General features: G+C 34.4%; 1 protein-coding gene across 2 annotated transcripts in view; it reads left to right on the top strand.

The window, feature by feature from the left end:
- Positions 1–23,059, top strand: part of LOC136039981 (protein flightless-1-like) — a 109,223-nt gene that overhangs the window by 54,878 nt on the left and 31,286 nt on the right. For both annotated transcript variants that reach the window (XM_065724042.1, XM_065724041.1), the window contains exons 15-19: positions 3,253–3,552; positions 9,757–9,879; positions 11,912–12,065; positions 14,316–14,493; positions 21,645–21,899. In XM_065724042.1, the coding sequence (XP_065580114.1) occupies positions 3,253–3,552; positions 9,757–9,879; positions 11,912–12,065; positions 14,316–14,493; positions 21,645–21,899 (1,010 nt within the window). The remainder of the gene's footprint in view (positions 1–3,252; positions 3,553–9,756; positions 9,880–11,911; positions 12,066–14,315; positions 14,494–21,644; positions 21,900–23,059) is intronic.

Here is a 23,059-nt window from a genome sequence, read left to right as displayed (position 1 = left end):
GATAAAGATAGCATTACAATATGTAATTACTAACAGACACACAAGTGACATGACAGATGTCTCTTTTTATGACAGTTTTTAGTAAATAATCCTTGTAACCATAACCGGATCTTTATTGTACATTAGCCTAATCCGTTTGATGAGGATGTGGGTTTAGACGTTAAATTTGATAAAGAGGTGAAGTTGTAAGGGCGAAGTTTGCTTTTATGACTTTAATAAAGCCAACCATACAATATGTAAATACATAATGAAACTAATATCTGTGTATAAGACAGTATCTTCAAAATAGTCTTTAACACCATCATTGGGTTTTTGTTGTTGTAATGATTATGGTGAAGATGAGGGGTTTGATGTCAAATTTGACGGAGATGCGAAGTTGTAACGGTCTGTTTGTTTTTTCGACTTTTATAAAGCCAACTGGACGCGCAATTGGGCAATTAAATACATAAATGGGCACTTGTTTTCTACTATATTGTTTTACTTTTTGTCGGATCACGTGATAATATAATATATTGTTGTGTAATTAATATATCATTGTATTGATAATTAATATATATTGTCGTGATCACGATATAATATATAAATAAGTTACTTCTGTCTATAGACAGATCCAAAGAATAACTGTCAGACCGTGTTGTCTTTGCTCCCAGACAGGATGTATTATTAAAACATAAATAGGCCACTTGAAGGATATTACAAATGTCTCTTTATTGGACAGTATCTGCTAAATAATCCTAAACATCATCACTGAATGTTTTTTTTTTGTAAATTAATGCCTTTGATGAAGATATGGGGTTTGATGTCAGGTTCGATGAAGATGCGAAGTTTTGAGGACTTAATTTTTTTTTACTTTGGTAAAGCCAACTGTTCAATTTGTAAATTCATATCTTGAGGGTAATTATAAAGGTCTCTTCATAGAACGAAATCTGTGAGATGTTCTGAAAGCTGCCACTAGATCGTTATTTTTGTGTTTTTTAATTTTTTCTACATTGATGTATAAATAAATTCAAGTAGTTGCGGGCATCAATCCATGGCTAATTGTAGAAAAATCCAAAACAGATAGTCCATGTGAGAGGCAAATCTGGGATAAGTACATTTTAGGATTGTATGAAAATGATGTCATTTCACTTGTTGATAGATAAGTCTGTCATCCCATCTTATTCATATGTTCATCCGCATTAAAGTGGGAGATTCGTATTTATAAGGTGTCTTGTTCAATTTTCTAATTGCAATTTTTTTTATATAGATATGGTTTTCTAATTGGATACTCTGAGGTGGATTGTAGGGGGATAAATGTTCGTAAACAGATAAGAACTTGGAATAACTTGGCGAAATCAGTTTTAGTTGGTTTTTACCTATTTAATCTAAGTAAAAACAAAATGATAATGATTGACATCTGGAATAGATAAGTTTTAGCAGTTAATAATACACAGTTGGTACAAACACGGAGGGTATTATTTATAAATGTAGGCCTACTTTTACCCGTATAGCTTGTTAAAATTCTAATTTTTTTTTAAATTCTATTAAGCGGAAATAAATTTTTTCAAAATTTCAAGTTCTCTGAGTGAAGAAAATTAAACTTAAACTCCTCCCCAAAAATCCTGGATAAAATCTTGGACTCCTGTGAACTTTATCTAACGGTCTCAGAAAAGGTTTTTTTTTTACCTGCAAGAGCAACTTACGAGTCGGAGAATTTTCTCTTTTTTGGAGAAATAGTCTTTATCCTGCATGTTCAGCTACCAATTTTTGAGATGGAGATTTTTTTTCTAGAGGGGGAAGGGTCAAGCTGTGAAACCCCAAGTACTAAAAACAGGAAATTTTTGGGTGTTAAACTCTATTTTGGGACATGACCATAAAGTTCTAGGGTACCAACTGCGCCAAAGAAGGAGACCAAAACTTTACACACATTCGTTTTCTTGACGATTCCTTCCGCAAATGAATTTTTTCAGGTTAAGTAGTGTACCAGCGTTTTGTCATTGCAAACAAGAGTGTTCAAATTTGCAGTCAATAGCTTTACGCCAGTGACTTCCAGTTAGTTGTTATTCAACTTTAGCTAGTATAATGCATAGCATAAAGTACTCATGTGGTGGACAACTCAATTCCTACAGGTCAAAATGCACTATCACTGAGGTCTAGCTCTGCAAGTTTAACATCTGCAAGTATTATACCGCCATTTATGCTTCGCAAGCCATCTGGAATTTTTTCTTTTAACCTCCCAGTAAATATATCATTCGAGGGAGCGTACTGGAACTTTTCATGAGATTCTAAGGTTTGACCTTGCATCCTTGCATCCATCAGGGATTGACCGTGCATCCTTCAGGGTTGCTGCGGTAATGATAACCTTATAAGAGACAATCACGGCCTATACTAAGAGATAAAATAGCCCATAACTTCTCAAAATGGTTACCACTAGAACCGCCTTGTCCAAAATCCCTTTAAATGAAAATTATAGTCCCTTGGCTTTAACAACAAGGAAAATGTGTTGGCTTTAAAAACAAGGAAAGTGGCTGCAACCACGATATTTCTCATCAACATAATCTTTTTTTCGTTTTTTTCCTCTCCCAAGATAGCTGAGCATTCGAACATCATAGAGAGCTATGCTATGACTCATTTTGAAGGAAAAGGCCACATCTAGTATCTTTTGTAATTGTTATTATAAAGAACTGTCAGCATATAATGCCCATTCGCGATGAAATTTTGCTAATACCGAGATCTAGCTATTACGTACTTGAACCAGTCATATTTTGTATAAATTTACTGATTGGCTGAAGAATCCTGTAAAAATATCATTGGCTCAAATCAGCGCTAGCTAAATATCGGCATTAGTAAAATATTATTATAAGGAGCTTATAGGGCAATGATGATGTTCCTGGAACTTCCAAATTCGTCTAAAACATGATATAGATTCAACTTACAACAACGAACACCAACTAAAATATGTACCATATTTTTGACAATATTGCTATGATGAAAACATTTTAATTAACAGGTTATGGCATGAGAGTGCTATGATATAAAATTTGACATAAGATTCTATGACATAATAATGACAGTGTCATGTTTTAATGCTAATAAGTCAAGTCATGTTATAATTTGTATTTCTTTTGGCACTTGTCTTAAATATTCTAACGCCTACTAATATGTGTTTAAAATTTGGAACGGTAGATCTCACAACAGTTCGTATTTATTGGTCGAAAGGTGATAGTTTTTGGAACACCAACATTTATTAGTAATAATTTTTTTTTTAATTAGGAGCATGTACCCAGCGATTTTAAACCTTTCACCCCTCGCCTTTATCAAGTTGGTCTTGGCATGGGTTACCTGGAATTACCGCAAGTTGAGGTTTCTGGTGGGAAACTTGTCCGTGATTTACTTAAAACGAAGCATGTCTATATCTTGGATTGTTATAATGAAGTATTCGTTTGGTTTGGCCGAAAGTCTACACGACTGGTACGAGCTGCCGCTCACAAACTATCACAAGAACTCTGGTCTGTCGTTAAAAGGCCCGAATTCGCTGTTGTCACTAAAGTTGCCGAAGGTTCTGAGACGCAAGTAAGTTTTTATATTTTTTATTGTGTTGCCAACTGTGGAGTAGAGAATTATGCTGTGTTGTTTATTTCTATTGTGTCATTTCGACAGAAAATATAGTGCGGAAACGGGCATATTATTTTTAATTTTTCTTTTCTATAAAACATAAATGAAAACAGATTATTCGATTCCAAAAATTGTCATTCTTGCATTTTTCTTCGTTGCCAATTTTTGTGTAAGCTAACGGGAACGAGCTAACAGTAATGGGTTATGAGCAACTGACACTATGGGGACCTTTTATCTTTAGTGATTTTCGATATAGCTGTTAGCAGCCTAATATAGTTTAACGTATCTTTTGTTCCCATTTTGCTGTTTATTTGTAAGTCTGGAAAGAATCCTAATAATTATTTAGTTTGAGGTCTGGGAAATGCAGTGAAGGATAATGCTGAAATGTGCAGAGAATTGCTTTTACTCATGACAATTGAGTTTCGGCTCTTTTTCAAGCTGTAAATGCTTGTAACTAGATAAAAAAAGCAGCTGAAAGGCCTTTTCCCTCCAGGGCTGGTGACCCATGAGGTAAAAGTAGCCAGTAAACTAATATGACTGTGGGTCTGTCTCAGACAACTTTGTCATGTCATCTTTGAAAATTGAAACTGTCATGAATCCAGAACTTAAACATTAAAATGGATATATATTACTTTCACGACAAAACTTTAATGTATGTATTTGGTATCCTTCATGCAGGGCAGACGGGGTTTTCTTTTGAAGCTTTTAATAAAGGTATCAAAAACATATTCCAAAAAATACAGGAGAATTATTTGGAATATTTGTGAATTTAAATTTTCGGGAATAAAGTGAACAGAAAAGATTCATCTAAAACTGACTTGTTCTGTTGTTTAATATTTTGTTTTTTTCAAATTCATCTGTGACATAAATGTAAAAATAAATCAGTCTAAGAACTTCAACTATTCCACCTTCCTTTCTCTACCCTCCTTCATCCACCCTCATTTCCTATTTCAAAAGAAAACCTCTATAACTGGCTCAATATGACTTCTAGATGTACATTTGGGTGCCACCTACATAGATTTGTCTGATTTTATCAATAAAACATTTGATGGCGGCTCATGCTGTAAGTCTTTGGCCCAAAACTCCCTAGACGCAGTGATTTTTGAATTTAACAAATACTTTGGAGGTTCGGAAAATAACACTTATGATCTCTATAGTTTTCTCTATGTATGTTCGTGATGGTTTTTTTTTTTTTTTTTTTTTTTTTTTTTTTTTTTTTTTTTTTTTTTTTTTTTATAAATAACTGAACTAATTTTTTTAACACTCTGCCACCAATTTATCTGAACTTCTAATTTTTTAAGTTTTGAAAGATTTTTAGAGTGAATGGCTGAAATTTGGGTCATGAAGAGATAAGGGAACGCTCATCAGTAGGGCCAAAAAAAAAAAACTACGTTTACTTCTCTAAAAGTCCTCCCAAGTCAAATGAATCGCACTACCGCTGCTCGTAAAAATTTTATTTTAACAGGAAGAGAGTAGGATCCGCATTCTAAAAATAAAAAATATACATTAAAACTCATATTAGAAAAGAAATCATACGGGCTTCAAAATTTCAAGGGGGTACTTAATCCATCAATTTCTGTGATTTCTCTTGTGCAGAAAGAAAACAACTTTTAGTTATCCTAAAACCGCCTGATCGTCAAACGTTGCATTGTTTTGGGTATTGCCAGTAAGGTAGAGTAGTGAAGACGGAGGCTTTCAATCCAGATGCCTACTAGTTTTTTTTACTTCAATATTACGGCCCTTTATTTCAAATAATAGGGCGAATAGTTTTTTTTCTTCTTCTTCGAATCCAAACAACAGATGGTTGAGAGATATTTGATTCGGTATGTCAATCGGTATGTGCCTTTTGTAAATCAAAACTTGTTTTGCACTGTAATGACAATGAAAACTCTGATAACCGCCCCTTCCCCCGAAAAAGAACGGTACCAATCTTGGAGATGACTAATTGGAGACGTTTCAATCTTGAATGCCCCTTCTCTTTGACTTTGAAAAAAAAAATGCTTTTTAAGAAAGTGTTTTCTTCTTAGTTTAGGTATGACTTGTAAACTCTGGTGTTTTTTCTTTTTGTATATCCATTTTGAAGAATCAGGAAAGCCCTTACCCTTCCTATTCGTCAATGCCTCCTTCTTTCACTGTAAAAGTCTAAAACCTACTGTGTCATTAGAACAAATTTTTTTTTCAACACATTTTTTTTCAACATCAAACTTTCATCAAAGTATCAAAACTAGTGTCAAAGTAACAATATCAAAGTACCTAAGTATCAAAGTCCAAATCACTAAATCCAAATATCAAAGTAAACAAAGTAACAATAATTAAGTTCCGTAAATCAAAGCAATTTCCCCAGGGTTGGGGGGTAATCCCGGAAGCATAGTTATTTGGTTTTTGAACTATTTTGAAAGAAATGGGTATCTCCAAATTTTGACCGTATGCCGTCTGGGAAAGTGAGGCATGGGCTAGTTGGCCATTGATCACTTTTGACTCTTAAAGGAGAGCTGAAAGTTTCAGTTTCCGATTGAATGAGCCCCCTCCAAAGTTAATACGACCACACCTTCCACAAAACCTAATATTCTAACAATGGTCAGCTTAAATAAGTTACAATCCTTGACCCGAGGGCTTGAAAAAATCTCTTAACCCCTAAGTTATAGTAATTTGAATTTGGACTATTTTAAAAAAAAATTATATTTCGAAATTTTACAAGATATATTTAGAGAAAAGGCACAAGGGGAGGGGGAGGTGGGGGTGTTATTTTTTTTATCACATTCGATTCTTAAGAACTTACAACTTACATAAGTTATAATTCTTGCCCAGGGTGTTATGGAGGAATTCTCAACCTCCTAATTTATAGTAATTTGAATTTTGAACTATTTTGAACAAAATGGCTGTCTCAAAATTTTTATCGGATGCATGTGGGAAAAGGCGTAGGACGGGGTAGATACCCTTCGATCACTTCTGATGACTCTTAAAAAGGTAACTAGAGATTTCAGTTTCCATTCAAACAAGCTATCTCTGAAGTTTATACAACTACCCCTTACATAAAACCTTATATGCCCTCGGGGTATACCTTACAACACTCACCCCTGGGCTCTTGGGAGATATGTCGACTCTGGAGTTTATGACATTTGATCTTTAAACTATTTTGAACAAAATAGCTATCTCAAAATGTTGATTGGATGTATTTGGGGAAAAAGGGCTTTGGGGGGCTAGTTGCCCTCCATTCACTTGACTCTTGAGAAGGGCACTATAAATTCTGATTTGCAATCGAATAAGCCCCCTACGAAGTTTATGTAACCATCTCTTCTAATTTACTTATTTAAATCTAGTCGTTTTTCTTTCTCCCTTTTCAATCGGTTCGCTATATCAATCCAGAACCTTAAAATAATTTATTATTCTTATACCCTGTCCTGAATAAGCTTTCCCTATCTGGCACCCTGAGTTGACCAAAGACCAATGTTCTAAACTTGAAAGTATTCATAAAAGAGCAATGAAAAATTATACTGGGGACGTCCTATACTACAAACGATGAAGGTGTGGCTGGACTTGAACTTACTACCTTAATACCTTGCTCTTTACGCTAAAGTTTGACTGTTTGTCCTAATTTTTAAGAGCATTCACTAAAACACGGTTTTTTAAAATTAGAATTGGAAGCTCTTTTCACTGTTAACATCTTTAGCGTAAAGATTAAGGTAATGAGGAGGGGACAATGCTTCATAAGGAATAAATATTCCAAAATGAATTTGCAAATTTTGTTTTAATTTTTAACGTATGTTTTTTTTTTTTAACTGAAAGTAAGGAGAAACATTAAAATTTAAAACGAACAGAAATTATTCTGTATATGAAAAGAAGTTATCCTCTCCTCAACGCCTCACTCTCTGCGCTAAAGTTTTTATTTTTTTGAAAGTAGAATTGTGAGAAAGAGTTAAAATTTAGTGTAAAGAGCGGGGCGTTGAGGAGAGAAGAGCACCTCTTATATAGCGAATAATTTCTGCTCGTTTTAAGTTTCAGTGTCGTTCCTTTTTTTTAGAAACTTTTTTTTAGAAAATGAAAAGGCTAGTACTTATTGCTTACATATAGCATTTGTTATTGGGAGGTAAACAGACATTTTTCGGAAGGCAAATTTTTTCTGGGTGAATTTCAGAGGTGGGATCTGGGGGAAGCCCCCATCTTAAATACTTCGCTCTCTACACTTAATTGTGACTTTCTATCATAATCCTTTACGAACAAAGAGTGAAAGTCAAGGTTCGTTTAATTAGAATAAGGTTTGAACATTCTAAATAATGTTAGTGTGAAGAGCGTGGTATTTTGGATATGAAGTATTCACCCCGTATTGTAATAATTTCTGTTCGGTTAAGTTTTAAGGTTGATCCTTACTTTTATTTTAAAAAACCTGCTTTTTTGTTTAATCACTCAAATGCACAAACAATTCTCAGGAAAATATTGAAATGCCGCTGATTTTGAATTGCCGAAAATAGCCAGTAGTTTATTTTTCTTTATCCAGAATCTAATGAAATTTCAAATCTATATTTTTGTGGTAAGCATTTATCTTATAGAAGATTGTTTTATACTATTCAAATGTTTGGAAAAAAGTTGTCAAAATACTCTTTAATTACATTTGGCAAAGCGAATTTTTATTGAACTTTGGCAAAGTGAAGAGTTAATTAATTTGAGAAAAAAAAATTATCGAATATATCGAAATCATTATAAGAAATATAGAAAGTGAAAACATCTATATATCGCTTAAGCAAATTATCACCCAACACTTCAAATTTAAAACGAAACATCGCATCGTGAAACTCATATAATAACGGACTTGAAGCAAAACAGTGGTTCTCTTTGGATGCGTGACTAGTTAGATTGCCTCTGCATCGCCTTTGTCAACATAACATTAATCAGCGATGTAAGGATAGAATGTGACCTAAGTTATGCAAATAAGGTACAAAATTTTCCAGGGGTTCTGACTATAACTCATATGATGGTAAGAACATACCATAACTATGTTCCTCTACCATAAGAATCGTATGCTATCGCTTTGATCAGAAGTATTTAGTATGCTTCACAGAGTCAAATACTTAATGATATTCATGATATTGAATGAATTACAGTAATTTGTAGAATGTTTGTTTGTAATTATAATATATAAAAAAAAACGTTTTCCTACATTGGTAGTTTATACAGAAACGCACTTAAGCGATGTTTTGACCTTACGCGCAGACCCAACACCTAGAACAAACAGCACACCGAAACAATAAACCAAGCAGAAGTATCCATGGATATGCAAAATTGTAGTTATTAAACGTGGGGTATCTTAAGCCCAACAACAAAAAACCACATTAAGTCAAAAAAGAATTATCCGAAAAACAGACAAAGATTTGCTAGATGTTTTCCAGAGAAATTGCCTACGGACTGTCTTGGGTACCTGAGTGACTGACCGTATTTCAAACAGTAAGGTGTACGAAAAGTGGGGTTCCATCCTGCTTTCTAGGGCTGTTATGAGAGAAAGTTTAAGAGGGCTAGGTCACGTTCTGTGGATGAAGGATGATAGATTGCCAAAGATTGTCCTTTTCGGCCAACCGTCTGGGGCTAGATGGGAAGCAGGTCGTGCTCGGTTAGAGTGAGGGGGGATGTCTTAACGAAAGATTTAAGGGAATTGGGAACTTCCTGGGAGGGCGTAGAGAGGGAGGCTTTCAATAGATAGTGATGAGAGAAGAAGCGTGTTTCGCTTTGTTGGCCTTGGGCGACTTGGTGCTGCAGTGGGTTGTTAGTAGAAGTAGTAGTAGTAGTAGTACTTTTAATAACTAGAGGCCCGAAGTTGGAGTAATAGAGTCTCGAAAACGTTGTAGTTAAAAAGCCTTAAAACAAGTCTGAAGATGACGTATGACACGCTCAGTCAACATTATTAGTTTTCCAACCATTTGACAGCATGAATGCTCATAGCTAAGTTGAATTATTAACTGCTCTTTCATTATATAGAATATTTAAGTAATTCAGCTTGTTCATTTTTTAGTATTTTAAATATTTTCATAATTTATTGTGATGGAAAATGCCAATTTAAATAGTTCAGATTGTACAGATTATTTACTGAGCGGCTGAAGTTTTTTTTTTGAGTAGTTACAGGATTGTTTGCATTTGTTTACCTAGTGTTAACGCCATTTTACTTTCTAATAGTTCGCCAAAACAAAGTTCGTCGGTTGGGATGATGTAATTGCTGTTGATTTCACAAGGACAGCAGCTTCAGTGCGCAAGACTGGAGCAGACCTTAATACATGGGTGAAAAAACAAGAAACTAAAGTAAGTGTTTTTCTCCTTTATTAATTAGATAGAACATTATACCTGAAGATGTCTTTACAAGTGACAACGCACTAATTTTCTGCAACCACCGATTTAACATGATCCTTTTGGAGAAAAAAATATAGAAAAAGTAGAAAAAAAGTAAGGGTAATGATATTAGAAAACATACTGGAATGTTTTTATTGTTTGAGATGGGGCATTGAAACATTTAAAATGATGTGTTTTGGAATCTATAAATTGGCATTTTTACCGACTATCCGGAAATTCGACGTAGATAACTTCAAAGACCACACTGCCTTTCCATGACGAAAGTATAACAGTTAAAAATAGGGATGAAACCTTTTAATCGACAGTGAACAGATATAAAAAATTTTGACTTCGAAATATCCAGTTGAAAATTTTATATCTGTTTGTCGATTAAAAGGTTGCATCCCTATTTTGAAGTGTTATACTTTCGATCCGCAAATTCAAGTCGAGAACCATGACTAACAGAAAAAAACAAGTTCTTCGATATACGACTGAGAAGGATTGGCTGTTCTTTGTAGCATCTAACGTTTGCTTCTTCCCTTGTGTTGGAAATTAGTTATATACTTTTTGCTAAGTGTCTTGGGTTCATTATTGGATGTTGGAACTGCCAAAAATGGACTCATCCCTAGTTTCAGCGTGCAAAATTTCTTCAAGTTCAATTGTTAAGAGCATCAGTACCATCTTGATGATGTTAACTGTAACATAACTGCTGACTGTTTGAAATGGTTTATCTTTCAATCAGTTTATTTTGGCTCAGCGACCCTTGAAAACAGGTACCCTTAATAGTCCAGAGAAGAGAAAAATATATCAGTAGTCTACTTTATTTCCCGTTTTCTTTTTATTGACCAGTCACCCTTGATCTGCCCCCCTTCCACCCCGCTGTTTTTTTTTTACTTTTACTTTGTTGTGTGTACATTTTCTTATCAAGCCAGTCAATTCTTCAAATGAATTAAATGACAAAAAAAAAAGAATTTCAGATGAGAGTAAGGAGCAATATTAAAATTTAAAACGAAAAAATTAATACGTTTATGAGGACGGGTTGCCCCCTCCTCAACACTTCGCTCTTCACGCTAAAAGTTTTCGACACTTTGAAAAAAGTTACTTATTGTTATAATTAAACGACCCTTGTGTTTCAGAAGTCGTTTTTAAAGAATTTGGACAAAATTTAAACTTTAGCGTAATGAGTGTTGCGCTGAGGAGGAGGCAACTCTCCCTCATATACGTAATAATTTTTGTTCGTCTTAAGGTTTAATGTTGCTCCTTACTGTCAATTGAAAAAACTTGTTTTTATTTAATTTTTGATCGTTTTTTAAATATGGTAGAAAATGGTTTTAAGCGATCATGAGATGTGACTATTTGTATTCTGGCTCGTGTGTTCAATCAAAGCAATACATGTATCAAGTTTGGTCGTAAATAGTCAAAAACACAAAGTCAAATAGTCAAAAACCAGAAATCAAACAGTCAAAAGCAAAAAGTGAAATAGTCTAAAACCAGTTTAGACTCAAAGCAGTTTTATTTAGCGTCATCCCTAATTTGTCCTATTGATCATCATTTTTCAATGCTTTTTGGTGCTTTTATGGAAGATTCTACCCTCTACCTGAAATGATCGCTTGTATTTCGAACATTCAACTTCTTGAAAGGGTGGTTTTCTTACTGGCTTAAACAGAACAAAATTTTCCGTTTTTTTTTTCAATTTTACATATTGAAACAAGAATAACGCATCAAAACTGATGGGTGAGTATACCCGAAGGGGAGGTTAGAAAGTAAATGTTCCCTTAAGTTTCTTTATTAAATTTATTTTTTGATACTTTTGCAGTCCTATTTAAATCTTTTGAAATGAACTTGTTTGACGTTTTTGAATTCTATTTTTGAGAGAATTCGGGTGCAGAAGATGTAAATAGGCGTAGGAAAATCAACATTAGTGTTGAAGCTTGTAAGAATTTTCCTAAAAGTGATCTTTTTCTTTTTTTTAACCTCACTTTATATGCTTTCTTTTTGCTTTAAGGTTGATTTATCCGCCTTGTTTATGCCTCGTCAACCGCCGATGCTTTTATCAGAAGCTCAACAGCTTATTGATGAATGGAACGAAGATCTTGAAGCAATGGAGGCATTTGTCCTTGAAGGAAAGAAGTTTGTAAGACTTCCTGAAGAGGAAATGGGTAAACTTTGATTTACTTTTTCAATTAGGCTTATAATTTGAAGGTACTTCTTGTAACTTATTCAATCTGGCATGAAAATGAAGCTACCATGACGTTATATACATCTCAGTGGGCCTAGTTCTAATAATTGATCAGTTCAGGAGAACTTAGCTCTTACATGTGTTCGCGCCTTCGGTAAGTTTCATTTTTTCATTGGCAGTAATACAGTATTAATCTATAACATGTATTTCAAATACGATACACAAGTGATAAGACTAGAAACTCAAGATGGCTACCAATAAAAAATGACATTGAAGCCGTTTTACCACACTTTTACCGCATCAGCCGATGCATAAGAAGCAAATATACGTCGTACGAGATGGTCTAGGAGAAGGGGTCGAGTGTGGTGTAGTGACGAACCAATGGGAAGACCTAAATAAACAAGGTGGTCAACGGCTCTAATAGTGGCATTGCCAAGCGCGACAGAGTACGGTGGCTCACCTTTTCAATTAAATAGCACTATTTCTGACTTATCAACATTGAAACGAAGGCGAAGTTCAACATACCCCTGTTGAAGTGTGGCAAAGACCTCATCCATTCTTTGGAAGGTGCGGCTGAGATTCAAAACGTCATCCATATATCAAACTAGAGACAGATTCAATGACGATAGGATCACAGATGTAGGGGACTAGTCTTAACATACCTACGCTAATTACTTATTATTCCGTATAAGTATAATAGTGCAGGTGTAATAATAAGTATAAGGTTTTTTTTCCATAATGTGAAGCGCCAGCACAGACAGCACTGAATTCTGAAGTACGTCTGAGTGAGATAGACTTCACTGACGACATCGCCGAACGCTTATACCAAGTGAAGGAGAAAAGCTGCCAGGTCGGTCTAGAAATAAATGTTGAAAAATAAAATGCGTATCCACAAGAGACTCCCCTGAGCATAGCTTGCGGAGACCAATAGTTAGAAAAAGTTATCCATTTTAAATACATAGGAAGCATAATTGAAAAACAGGGTCTATCACAAAAGTACTAAAATTAGTGAAACTAATGAAGCTTTCAATTGACTAAGGAAAGTTTGGTGGCTCAATAGCAACGTCATGCCAGCTCTACTTTACGCCGACGAAACCTGGTATTTCAACCAGGAACAGACGAAGAGAAGTCTTGCTTTCCAGAACACATGTCTCAGAAGAATTCTCAACATTCAATAGCAGCAGGGGATAACCAATCAATCCATTCGTGATAGAACGGATCAGCGTCTTGTGACGAATTTAGTAGCATATCATCGAGGAAGATACCTTGGCAACGCACCACGTATGGACAATCTCCGGCTACCAAATGCAGGGCTCCACTGACATTAATTGGGTCCATGCCGCAGAGGCAGACCGTGAAACACCATGCACTGAACGAAAAAAAAAAACAGATCTACGAAACCTCAAATTCTCAATCCAACCTCAGTGGGTGGATATATTGGCAGCAGACCATGGGTTGGATTATGATTAAATCTATCTTGCATACCATCCATTGGAAATCTAAGTAGTTTTAAGTTTCCTATTATAATTTAAAAAAAAGAAAAATATGGAGTCTACTTAAGATAAAGTGTTTGGTCATTCTCTAGAGGTCACCTGGTATCATTTTGAATTGATTGTCCGAAGTTGAATTTTGCCAAAGGTAACCAAAAGAGGGGTAATATCATTTGCAGTAAGATTGGCAGCTCCTTCTTGATGCCCTGGGTGCCTCTGGAGGCACAAGCAGATCTAAGTTATAAGTTAAGGTAGTATATATTTATGCTAATCATGCCTATTGCAATTACACTTTTGCTTAGAAGGTTCAAGACCATGGGTTGGTTTATGTTTAAATCTATCTTGCATACCATTCACTAGAAATCTAAGTAGTTTTGAGTTTCCTATTATAATTCATAAAAAAACAAAAATGTGGAGTCTATTTAATATAAAGTATTTGGTCATTCTATTGAGGTCACCTGGTATCATTTTGAATTGATTGTCCGAAGTTGAATTTTGCCAAAGGTAACTAAGAGAGGGTAATATCTTATACTCTTTTCGCGGGCTTGTCCTTGGAAAGTGTCTGGAAGTATAGTCCTATTCAGTTTCCTTCAATTTTTATTTAATAAGTTTATTATTTTAAAATCAGATTCTTTTGGGGAATGGGTACACGCTCATTTTTTAATGAGGTAATGCTGTTAACCTGACTTTGATCAATTCCGAAGACTACTTTGATATAGGTGATGCTTTTTACTTTGTAGGACATTTCTATTCTGGAGATTGCTATGTTTTTTTGTGTCGTTACTGGATCCCTGGGGATATACCAGAAGAAGCTGGTGCGGAACCGGAAGAGGATGTTGAAGATGATTTTCAATGTGTTGTTTATTTTTGGCAGGGTCGAGATGCATCAAATATGGGCTGGCTTACTTTCACTTTTAGGTGAGTGACTTCCTTCTAAACTTCAACTTACTGTCGAAACAACGAAACACCAAGCAATATAAGACTATCGAGTTGTATATATTAGTGTACATGTAATAGAGACTGGTTGATGTCCTATGTTAACCCGAGTTAAGATCAAAACTTGGGAAAGTGAAAATACTCTAATTTTTGCGTCAAGTTAAACTTTTCTACTTTTTGTTAAGGGAAATCTGTCCTTGAAAAGTATTTCGCATAATAAACATATTTTAAAAAAAATTATTAGTTGCATTCACTTAACTCATCATCCAACTAGAAATGCAATGAATCAAAAAAGCAAATTCAAGAGGCTGCATTGAAAAATTCGGTTATTTGTTGACTTTGTTGTTTTTATGTCAACATTGTTTCGATGACATTTTTTTCAACTTGTTTTCAAGTGCCACACTTAATGAAATATGAATTAAATTCTCAAAGGGATGCATTATTGATGAAAATTACTTGATGGAAGTCACCATCTATGAGAACTCTTAATCTCTATCTTCCAAAATTTAAAGCTTCACTTTTTTTCCAGAGAAGGATGGCCATGTCTGTGTGTATTTTTTTGTTTTTTCAGGACTATTGCATGTTTGTATATGTAGAACGATATATTCACTTTTATGTCATCATGTAAGCAGCCTAATATTATCCTCTGATTGTCTATCATTCACAGTAGTATTACTACTGCTACTACTACTAACAAACTCACTGCAGCACCATGCCGCCTGAGGTCCACACAGCTACCCACGTTCCTCCTCTATCCCAATCTATTCAAACCCTCCCTTTTCACCCATTTCCTTTAAATATTTTTATACAATATCCTCCCACCCCAACCGAGGACGACCTGCTTTTTGTTTAGCCCCATGAGGCTGGCCAAAAAGTACAATCTTTGATAATCTGTCATCCTACATCTGCAGAACATGCTCTAGCCATCTCGACCTTTCTCTCATTATAGCCCTAGAAAGTGGGATTGAACCATACTTTTCTCATAGCATAGTGTCTGAAATATGGTCAGTCAGTCGGGTACCCAAAACAATTATTAGGTAATTTCCCTGGAAAACATCTAGTAAATCTTCATCTGTTTTTTTTGGAGCACCTATGCTCCAAAACCACATTTGACCACTGTCATCATTGCAGCTTCCAATATTCTAATCTTGGTTTGCAGACTTATCTTCCTGTTCTTCCAAACTTGTTCTCATTGTTAGTCATCTTTACTGACAATACCACCTACGTGAGTAATGCTGTCTACTTGATTGATCTTATCGTTACCCAATGTCACCATTTCATTATCACGTATTCTTAGCCCTAGCGACTTAGTCTTTTTAATATTAATTTTCAAATCGTTTCTAGCACTCTAAACTCGTAAAGTCTCTGAAAGTATGTTCATTTTTCTCAAACTTTCCTCTAGGATGCTTAAATCAGCATAATTTTAGTCCAGGAAAGTTTCTCTTCCCCATTTGATTATGTGTTCTCTCATTGCCTTTGCTGTGCTCCTTCAGGCAAATTCCATCAAAATGATCCATATAAAGGGATAGAACACAACCCTGCTTTACTCATGATTTAATACGGAACCAGCTACTAACCTCATTTCCTACCATAACCGCAGTAGTGTTGTTTTTTTACATAGAACTTTGCTGACTCTTGCGGTGATCAGCTTTACAAAATCAGAAAAATCTCTGTTTCTATTTGGTGCTCCAGAAGCCTTTTTTGCTCTTCTTTTTTCGGGGTTTTGTATCGGGATTGGTTTCCCAATGTTTCCCATTTTTCCCCATGATAGAGTATCAGATCAGATATGTTGAGAGATTTGACCTCGTTTACAGATTGGATGGTCTGAAGTCGTCTGTCACACAATGGCGTAATTTCGTCAAAATCCTGGGAGGGGGCAAAGTTGGAGCCAATTTTCCAAATTCATGTGGAAATGACAGTGAAAACCAAAAAATAAGCTATTTAGTACCATAAAGATACTATTTAGTACTATAAAAGTGCCGTAAAAGTAAATTTGATGCTATAAAAGTACTATAAAGGTAAATACGTACTAAAAAACTGATCTGTTTCTGATGATGCTTGAATTATGCAGGTTTATCCTAGTCTTGACAACATTTCGGAAGAAACTAAACTTCAGATGGGGGAGGGGGCAAACTGAGGTCTGGGAGGGGCAGTTACCCCCTGCCTGATAGCAAATTACGCCCCTGTTGTCAGAAGTCAGAGAGCATCTAATCAAAATTTTGAGATTGGCATTTTGTTCACTGTTGTTGAAAGGTTTAGAAATTATTTCCTTGACAACCCCATACCTTCTCAAGACCATAACATAATTTACACTTTATTAAAAAAAATTGCTGTGAATTGTTATTTTAGAATACATATACTGATACATTCCTTAAAGTTTTGATAATTTTAATTTATTAAAGTTCCAAAAAGTTAAAATATTTTAAACGTATTTTGTTTATTTAAATTAGACGATAAATAACCGAGTTTAACTCAAAACGAGCAAAAATTATCATGAGTAGGGCTGACAACCATGCCTTCTCAAGACCAGAACATAATTTGTACTTTGCTGAAAACAAAATATATTTAAAATGTTTTCACTTTGTTTTTACTTGTTTTATGTGTTTTTACTGGATATATGAAGTCCTCCTCCTTGAGCTCCAATTAAACCTTAAGTGCCTAGTGCCCCTTTTAAGAGTAACAAGAGATAGGATGGCAATCAGCCCTTCTCTCAATCCTGTTCATTTTCCAAACCCATCCAGTCAAAATTTAATGGCAGCCATTTTGTTCAGCGTACTTGAACGGTCCAACAACTATGTCTTTAGAGATATCAGGCAACCCCCCCTCGCAATTGTGCAATTGGCCTATTATGCCTTAAAACTAGATGTTTTAAAATAAATCATTAAGGCATTGTGTTAATGGTTGCCAATAAGACACTTCAGCCATATATCGAGAACAACTAGGGGTATTAAGTTGAAACTTTTGGAAATACTACTATTACTACTTCTGTTCTTACGATTTAGATAAATTAAAAGAGTGTAAATGTATCCAGGCTGTCAGAGCATAGGCAGAATCTTTGGGTAATGATGTTAAGTTTTATTTTTCAGATAATTTCAGAAGCTATAAAATTAAATTAAAAAATACTGTTTGTGTCAGGATTAAAAATTGTTGAAAAAGTTTCTCCAACATATAAATATCAACCTATACTATGGATTTTTATTGAAGAAAACTGAAAAGATATACAATATTTTCTTTATGTCAATTTAACTGACAATCCAAAGTCATTTGTTAGTTTCTTGTTTTTTCAGTAAAGCGCAAATTGTGATCTGGTCTTGAAAGGGTATAGGGGGTTATTAGTGCTACTCATGCCAATTTTTGCTCGTTTTGAGTTGACTTGGCTATCTGTTGCAATTTTTGTTTGTTTTGAGTTTCATTTACTTATTGATAGTTATGTGTGTAGCTTTACGCTTGGAAGATTATTTCACTTTATTTTTGCTCATTGTTGGCTTAATGGAGCTCTTTACTTTTCTGTGAAAAACTTGTCTTGTGGAAAAAGTTTTTTTTTTTTTAAATTAATCTTCATAATAAGCTCTTTCACTTTCTCAAGAGTCCTTACCAACAGCTTATTATATTTTGTATTGTATAAACGTATTATAATTATTTCTGTGGAATACTTCATTTTTGTTTTATATAAACGATTTTTTTCAATAATGAATCTCAAAAGGGACATGTACCCAAGGTTTTCTTGGAGCATTTCTCTTTTCCATAGGAATTCGATATGGGCAAAATTGATCAAGTTCATCAATCAATATGTAATAAAATTTAATTTAAAGGATTGATTTGGATTCTTTCCATTGATTACTAAACTCTACTTAACGTCACCAAGCCCTTCTGTTAAATTTAATAAATTTTTATGCAAAAAATCTCGACGCTGTGTTTAATTTTTCTTATTATACGGGAAGTAAAGCAGAAAATCGGTCATAACTATACAGGGATCAGAGGAATCATCAGGAATGACATTTGTATTAACGGCGCTGTAAGTTGAAATAATATTATCAATTAGTGAAAATGACCTATCAGTTATCTTGGATGGCATAAAACAAACAGAGTTTAATCCATGACCAGCGGACATTCTAAAAACACGCGCAGGGCAAAAACATAGGACATTCTAAACAATGCATAAAATAGAATATCCTTTCTATTCTGGTTAGTAGATACAAGGCTCATTAAATCAATATTAAAATCTTCCATAACTAGATGATGAGTATTAAAACTAGCTAATTTATTAAACAAATTTTCAAAACGATTTATAAATTCTACCTGACTAGCTGACGGAGTACGATAAATAACTGTAATTAGCAGTTTCTGATAATTTGGGAAAAACACTCAATAACACAAGATTCAAAAAGCAGTTCAATATTAATTAGCAAAACATATAGCCTTGCGTGAGCTGGTGTGCAATTTTTAACCAAAACTCCAAGATCACCTTGCTTTTGTCTATTTCGATCGACATGACAGAATTGATAATCTTCAACGTGAATACTTTCAATTGTAAACTCGTCTAAAAAGTTTGACACTAGCCTAAAATACCCGTATTAGATACCAATAAAAAAGTTTCAATCATATCTTGCGTAGTCCTCCAGCCCCGACAATTCCAAAATGCTATCCTCCTTGTATTAACATTATTCTTTGCCAAATCATTAAAAGAGAAATATAAATTTTTTGGTACATCTAATATATTGCAATAATCTTCATTACCATTAGCAATAATATTTTGGAAAACTGAAAGAAACAAAAGAGAATTTCGCTCAAATTCATTTAACCTTGATGGTGAATTTCGGCCATTTCCTCTATCCATTATCAAATATTACCATCACGTCAAGGACAACCAAACCATTCCCCACCAGCCTAGCAGAAAAAGTAACACAAATAGGAGCAACTTTGAAAAGAAAAGAAAAATATCTTCTTTTCAGGTTGATTTCTTTTAATACTGCTAATCGGAAAGACGAGTCTAAATAATCAAACATAAACAAAGATATAAGTAAATAAAGAAGAATAATTAAGAATTTAGAAAAAGGCATTTGAAAAATAAATAAATACAAACAAACAGGCTTAATAAAACAAGGTTAAACATTACGTACTTATATGAATTAAATAATGACAACAGAGCGCTCCAACTATCATGCAAAATAATTTTATGCCATTGACTCATCCACTTGTAAACTTCGATGTGGTTCTTCTCGGACTATCAAAAAGTCGTCGATATCTGTTATATAACCACTAAATGGGTATATTGCAGTTGAACCCGCAGGTCTTTCAATAAACAAATATGCCTGAATGCCCTCGCGTATCCATGCATCGTATCCGTGAACTTTTCTTAATTTATCACATTTCACCAATAATATCTTATGTAGTTTATAAATTTTGGCTGGAACATTGTCACTGATAAACAAGTTCGAATTGTTCCCATTTAATGTCTTACCCTTAAGCTTACTAGCATTGTATCATGGCTAACTTATCATTTTTTAATTCAGTGTTACCTTCAAAAATTTAGAATTTTTATCGCACTTTGTGATCGTGGAATTTACATCCGGCATTTCTAATCCAAGGCGAACTATCTCTGTGAATAAGACTTTAGCCTTATCATTGTCCTCGCACACAGGTTTCCGTATGATAACATTATTTTCTAATTAAATGACTTCCATTCTCGTAATCCGACTCATAAAATCTTCATTTTTTCTTCTTAACTTCATTATTTTAACTGTACATTTTTTTTATTTGCAATTTGAATTTTTTTGTTTGCATTTTCGATCTTTCTAATTTTCAGTTCAGTAGTGTCCATCTTATATAAGTAGCAAATGATCTTTTTCTAGAATACGACCCTTGCCGTAAGACTTCCTAATTGATTGCGGATATTATTTAGCTTATTATCATTTTCTTTTACGACTTAGAGAACTTGCTTAAATTCCGCAACTAGTATTGATAATTTTGCTTTCCAGCTATTCTCTGAGGTGTCTATCGTACTACTCATACCTTCTTGTCTAGGGTTTTTCCTTTTACGTCCCATTATGTACTAATAGGTTTGATATATATTCAACTATCCTTGAGATAATATTTTCTCACTGATTTACACACAGAGGTCTTAAATGTGTCTTACTCTGACGGAAGCATTGAATCAACTGGAATAGCTTTAAGTTATTATCAGAATGTCAGCATTTAAGCAAACTGAATTAGATATGCAAGGAGTTACACGAAATTGCAGTAACAAAAATCTAAAGTGACAAATACTTGCATAAGATCAAGAGAATAAGAGAAATTTCAAGCAATAAAATTGATGGTCTTTAAGACAAATAAAATAATGTATAAATGAATTACGATATTTTTCTGTTGCCGAAGTGGAATTAAGTAAAATGCTACTGGTATTCTATCTTGTTAGTCTAGTGTGGTACGTAGCTCCAAGATTGTCTTGATTTTGGGAGAATAACATGAAATCATGGGGGTTTTACTCAGAAGTCTAGTGGTGTCAATTCACGACAACTTAAGGGATGGCCGCAAAATGTGTTTTTCAATATTCAGGGCGTTTTTTTTTCATTTTTTTTTATCAGTGAAAATAATAAGAAAAAAGGCATTTTAAATTAAGAAATACCCAAAGCAGGTATAATCAAAGTCTATCCCCTCCCCTTACCCTATTGACGCTACTGCTGGAATTTATGATAAATTTATGTCGTCATATTTCCAAAGAAGTCGATGAAACTAAGTGAGGACATACTTATAAGGAGTAAAGGAAGAACCAAGAATAAAATTCTTTTTTAATTTCGATGTATGAAATTATTTTAATTCTCAGTTTTTGTTAATATTTGTGTTTAATATTCTTAAGTATTTTTTTCAATATTCTTAATCTCTATACATAATGAAATATAGATGATATGTGATATGTGAGATATAGATGGCAGACAGGCTAAGCTAGTTAGAATTAGGGGGAACCTAAGTACTTTACAAAATATTTGAACTAGTCGCAGGAACATTAAATCCTTTAACTTGGAAAAAAGGCTTAAAAAAAAGCTTACAGGTTCAGTTAATTTAGGTACGCGAGAATTAACTTAAGGACACTTTCTCACTAATCATTTTTCTTATTATTCTTTTTTTTGTTTCAGTTTGCAGAAGAAATTTGAATCTCTCTTTGGTAATAAATTGGAAGTGGTGAGGACCCACCAGCAGCAAGAGAATCCCAAATTTATGTCCCATTTTAAGAGGAAGTTCATCATTCACACCGGAAAAAGGAAACCAGTTAAAGAGGAGGACTGGATTGCGCCCTCAGAATTCTACCAAATTCGGACAAATGGAAGTGCTCTCTGTACTCGGTGTATACAAATCAAGCTTGATGCTACCCTTTTAAACTCTTGTTTTTGGTAGGAATTCTTATGTTTCTTTTGTCTATCGTGTTAAGGGGGTGTTTAAGTTTCTTCCAACTATTTTAACTCTGCCACAGGGTAGTCAGTCATTTATGATAAACATTAATTTCTTTAATTAATGCTATATAATTAAATTTAGGACTAAAAAAAAACTCTATTTTAAAATTGCGGGATAGTCAGCCATTAAGAATAAACATATGTCTTTAATCGGATACCATCTCGTAATTAAACTTTGACCCGATAAAAATCAGCTAATACAAACCTGTTCAGTTGAGGTGTATGACCTCTGTTAAACAAGCCGGCATGGCACTGCAAAGTCAGAGACTACTGTAGACAGGGGCGTTGTTTTTTCTGGGGGGGGGGCAGTTGCTCCCCCTCCCCTGCTCCCAATAATGCTGATAAAAAATCATTATATATCCCATAACCCTTGACTATCCGGATATGGACCCCTCTTCCCCCCCCCCCTAATAAAAATGCTGGAGATTCGTTCCTGACTATATGTTTATGCCAGGGGGCTTATAATTAAGTGCATTTTAAAGCAAATAGGTTGGTCAATTCTTTCAATTTCACGCGTTTCTTAGACGAGATCTCAGGTAAATGCGGTCTCGCCAGTACCCATGGATTTATGTCAAATGGGAAAGGTAGTTAGAAATTAATAATTTGATGAATGGTTTGAAGGGGAAATACTTTGCGATTTTGGGAAAATTTCGATTAAACTCCTCTATACGGGAGATGACAAGAGTGAGTGTGGTAATATAGAGGCAGTTGCTTTGTTTCTGTAGGGAAAAAATTACTTGGTCTGATGATACTTTTTAGACTTAGATATGTGTAGATATACTTAAGAGCAGTATGGTTTTAAGAAAGGGAGAGAATGCATCAACCAAATTTTCACTCTTAGATTAATGATTGAGAAGTGGGAGAATCACTAAACCCGTTTAGTCCTCAGTTTTATAGATTATGAGCAACCGTCTGGTTCAGTCAGTTGAAGAGCTTTAGCGAAGGTTTTGTCCTTGTGTGGTCTACCAAATAAATACATTAGAGTCTTAGTACCATGTACGAGAATAAGGTTCCTGTGGTTGAGGTTGGAAAAGAGGTTTGTAGTTAGTTTCGTATTTAATCACAAGTAAATCAGGGTTGCGTTTTATCCCAATTTACAT

Source organism: Artemia franciscana, chromosome 20 (assembly GCF_032884065.1).
Source record: "Artemia franciscana chromosome 20, ASM3288406v1, whole genome shotgun sequence".
Classification (NCBI taxonomy): Eukaryota; Metazoa; Arthropoda; class Branchiopoda; order Anostraca; family Artemiidae; genus Artemia; species Artemia franciscana.
The sequence above is the reverse complement of the archived record's forward strand: the minus strand, read 5'-3'. Positions and strand labels throughout refer to the sequence as shown.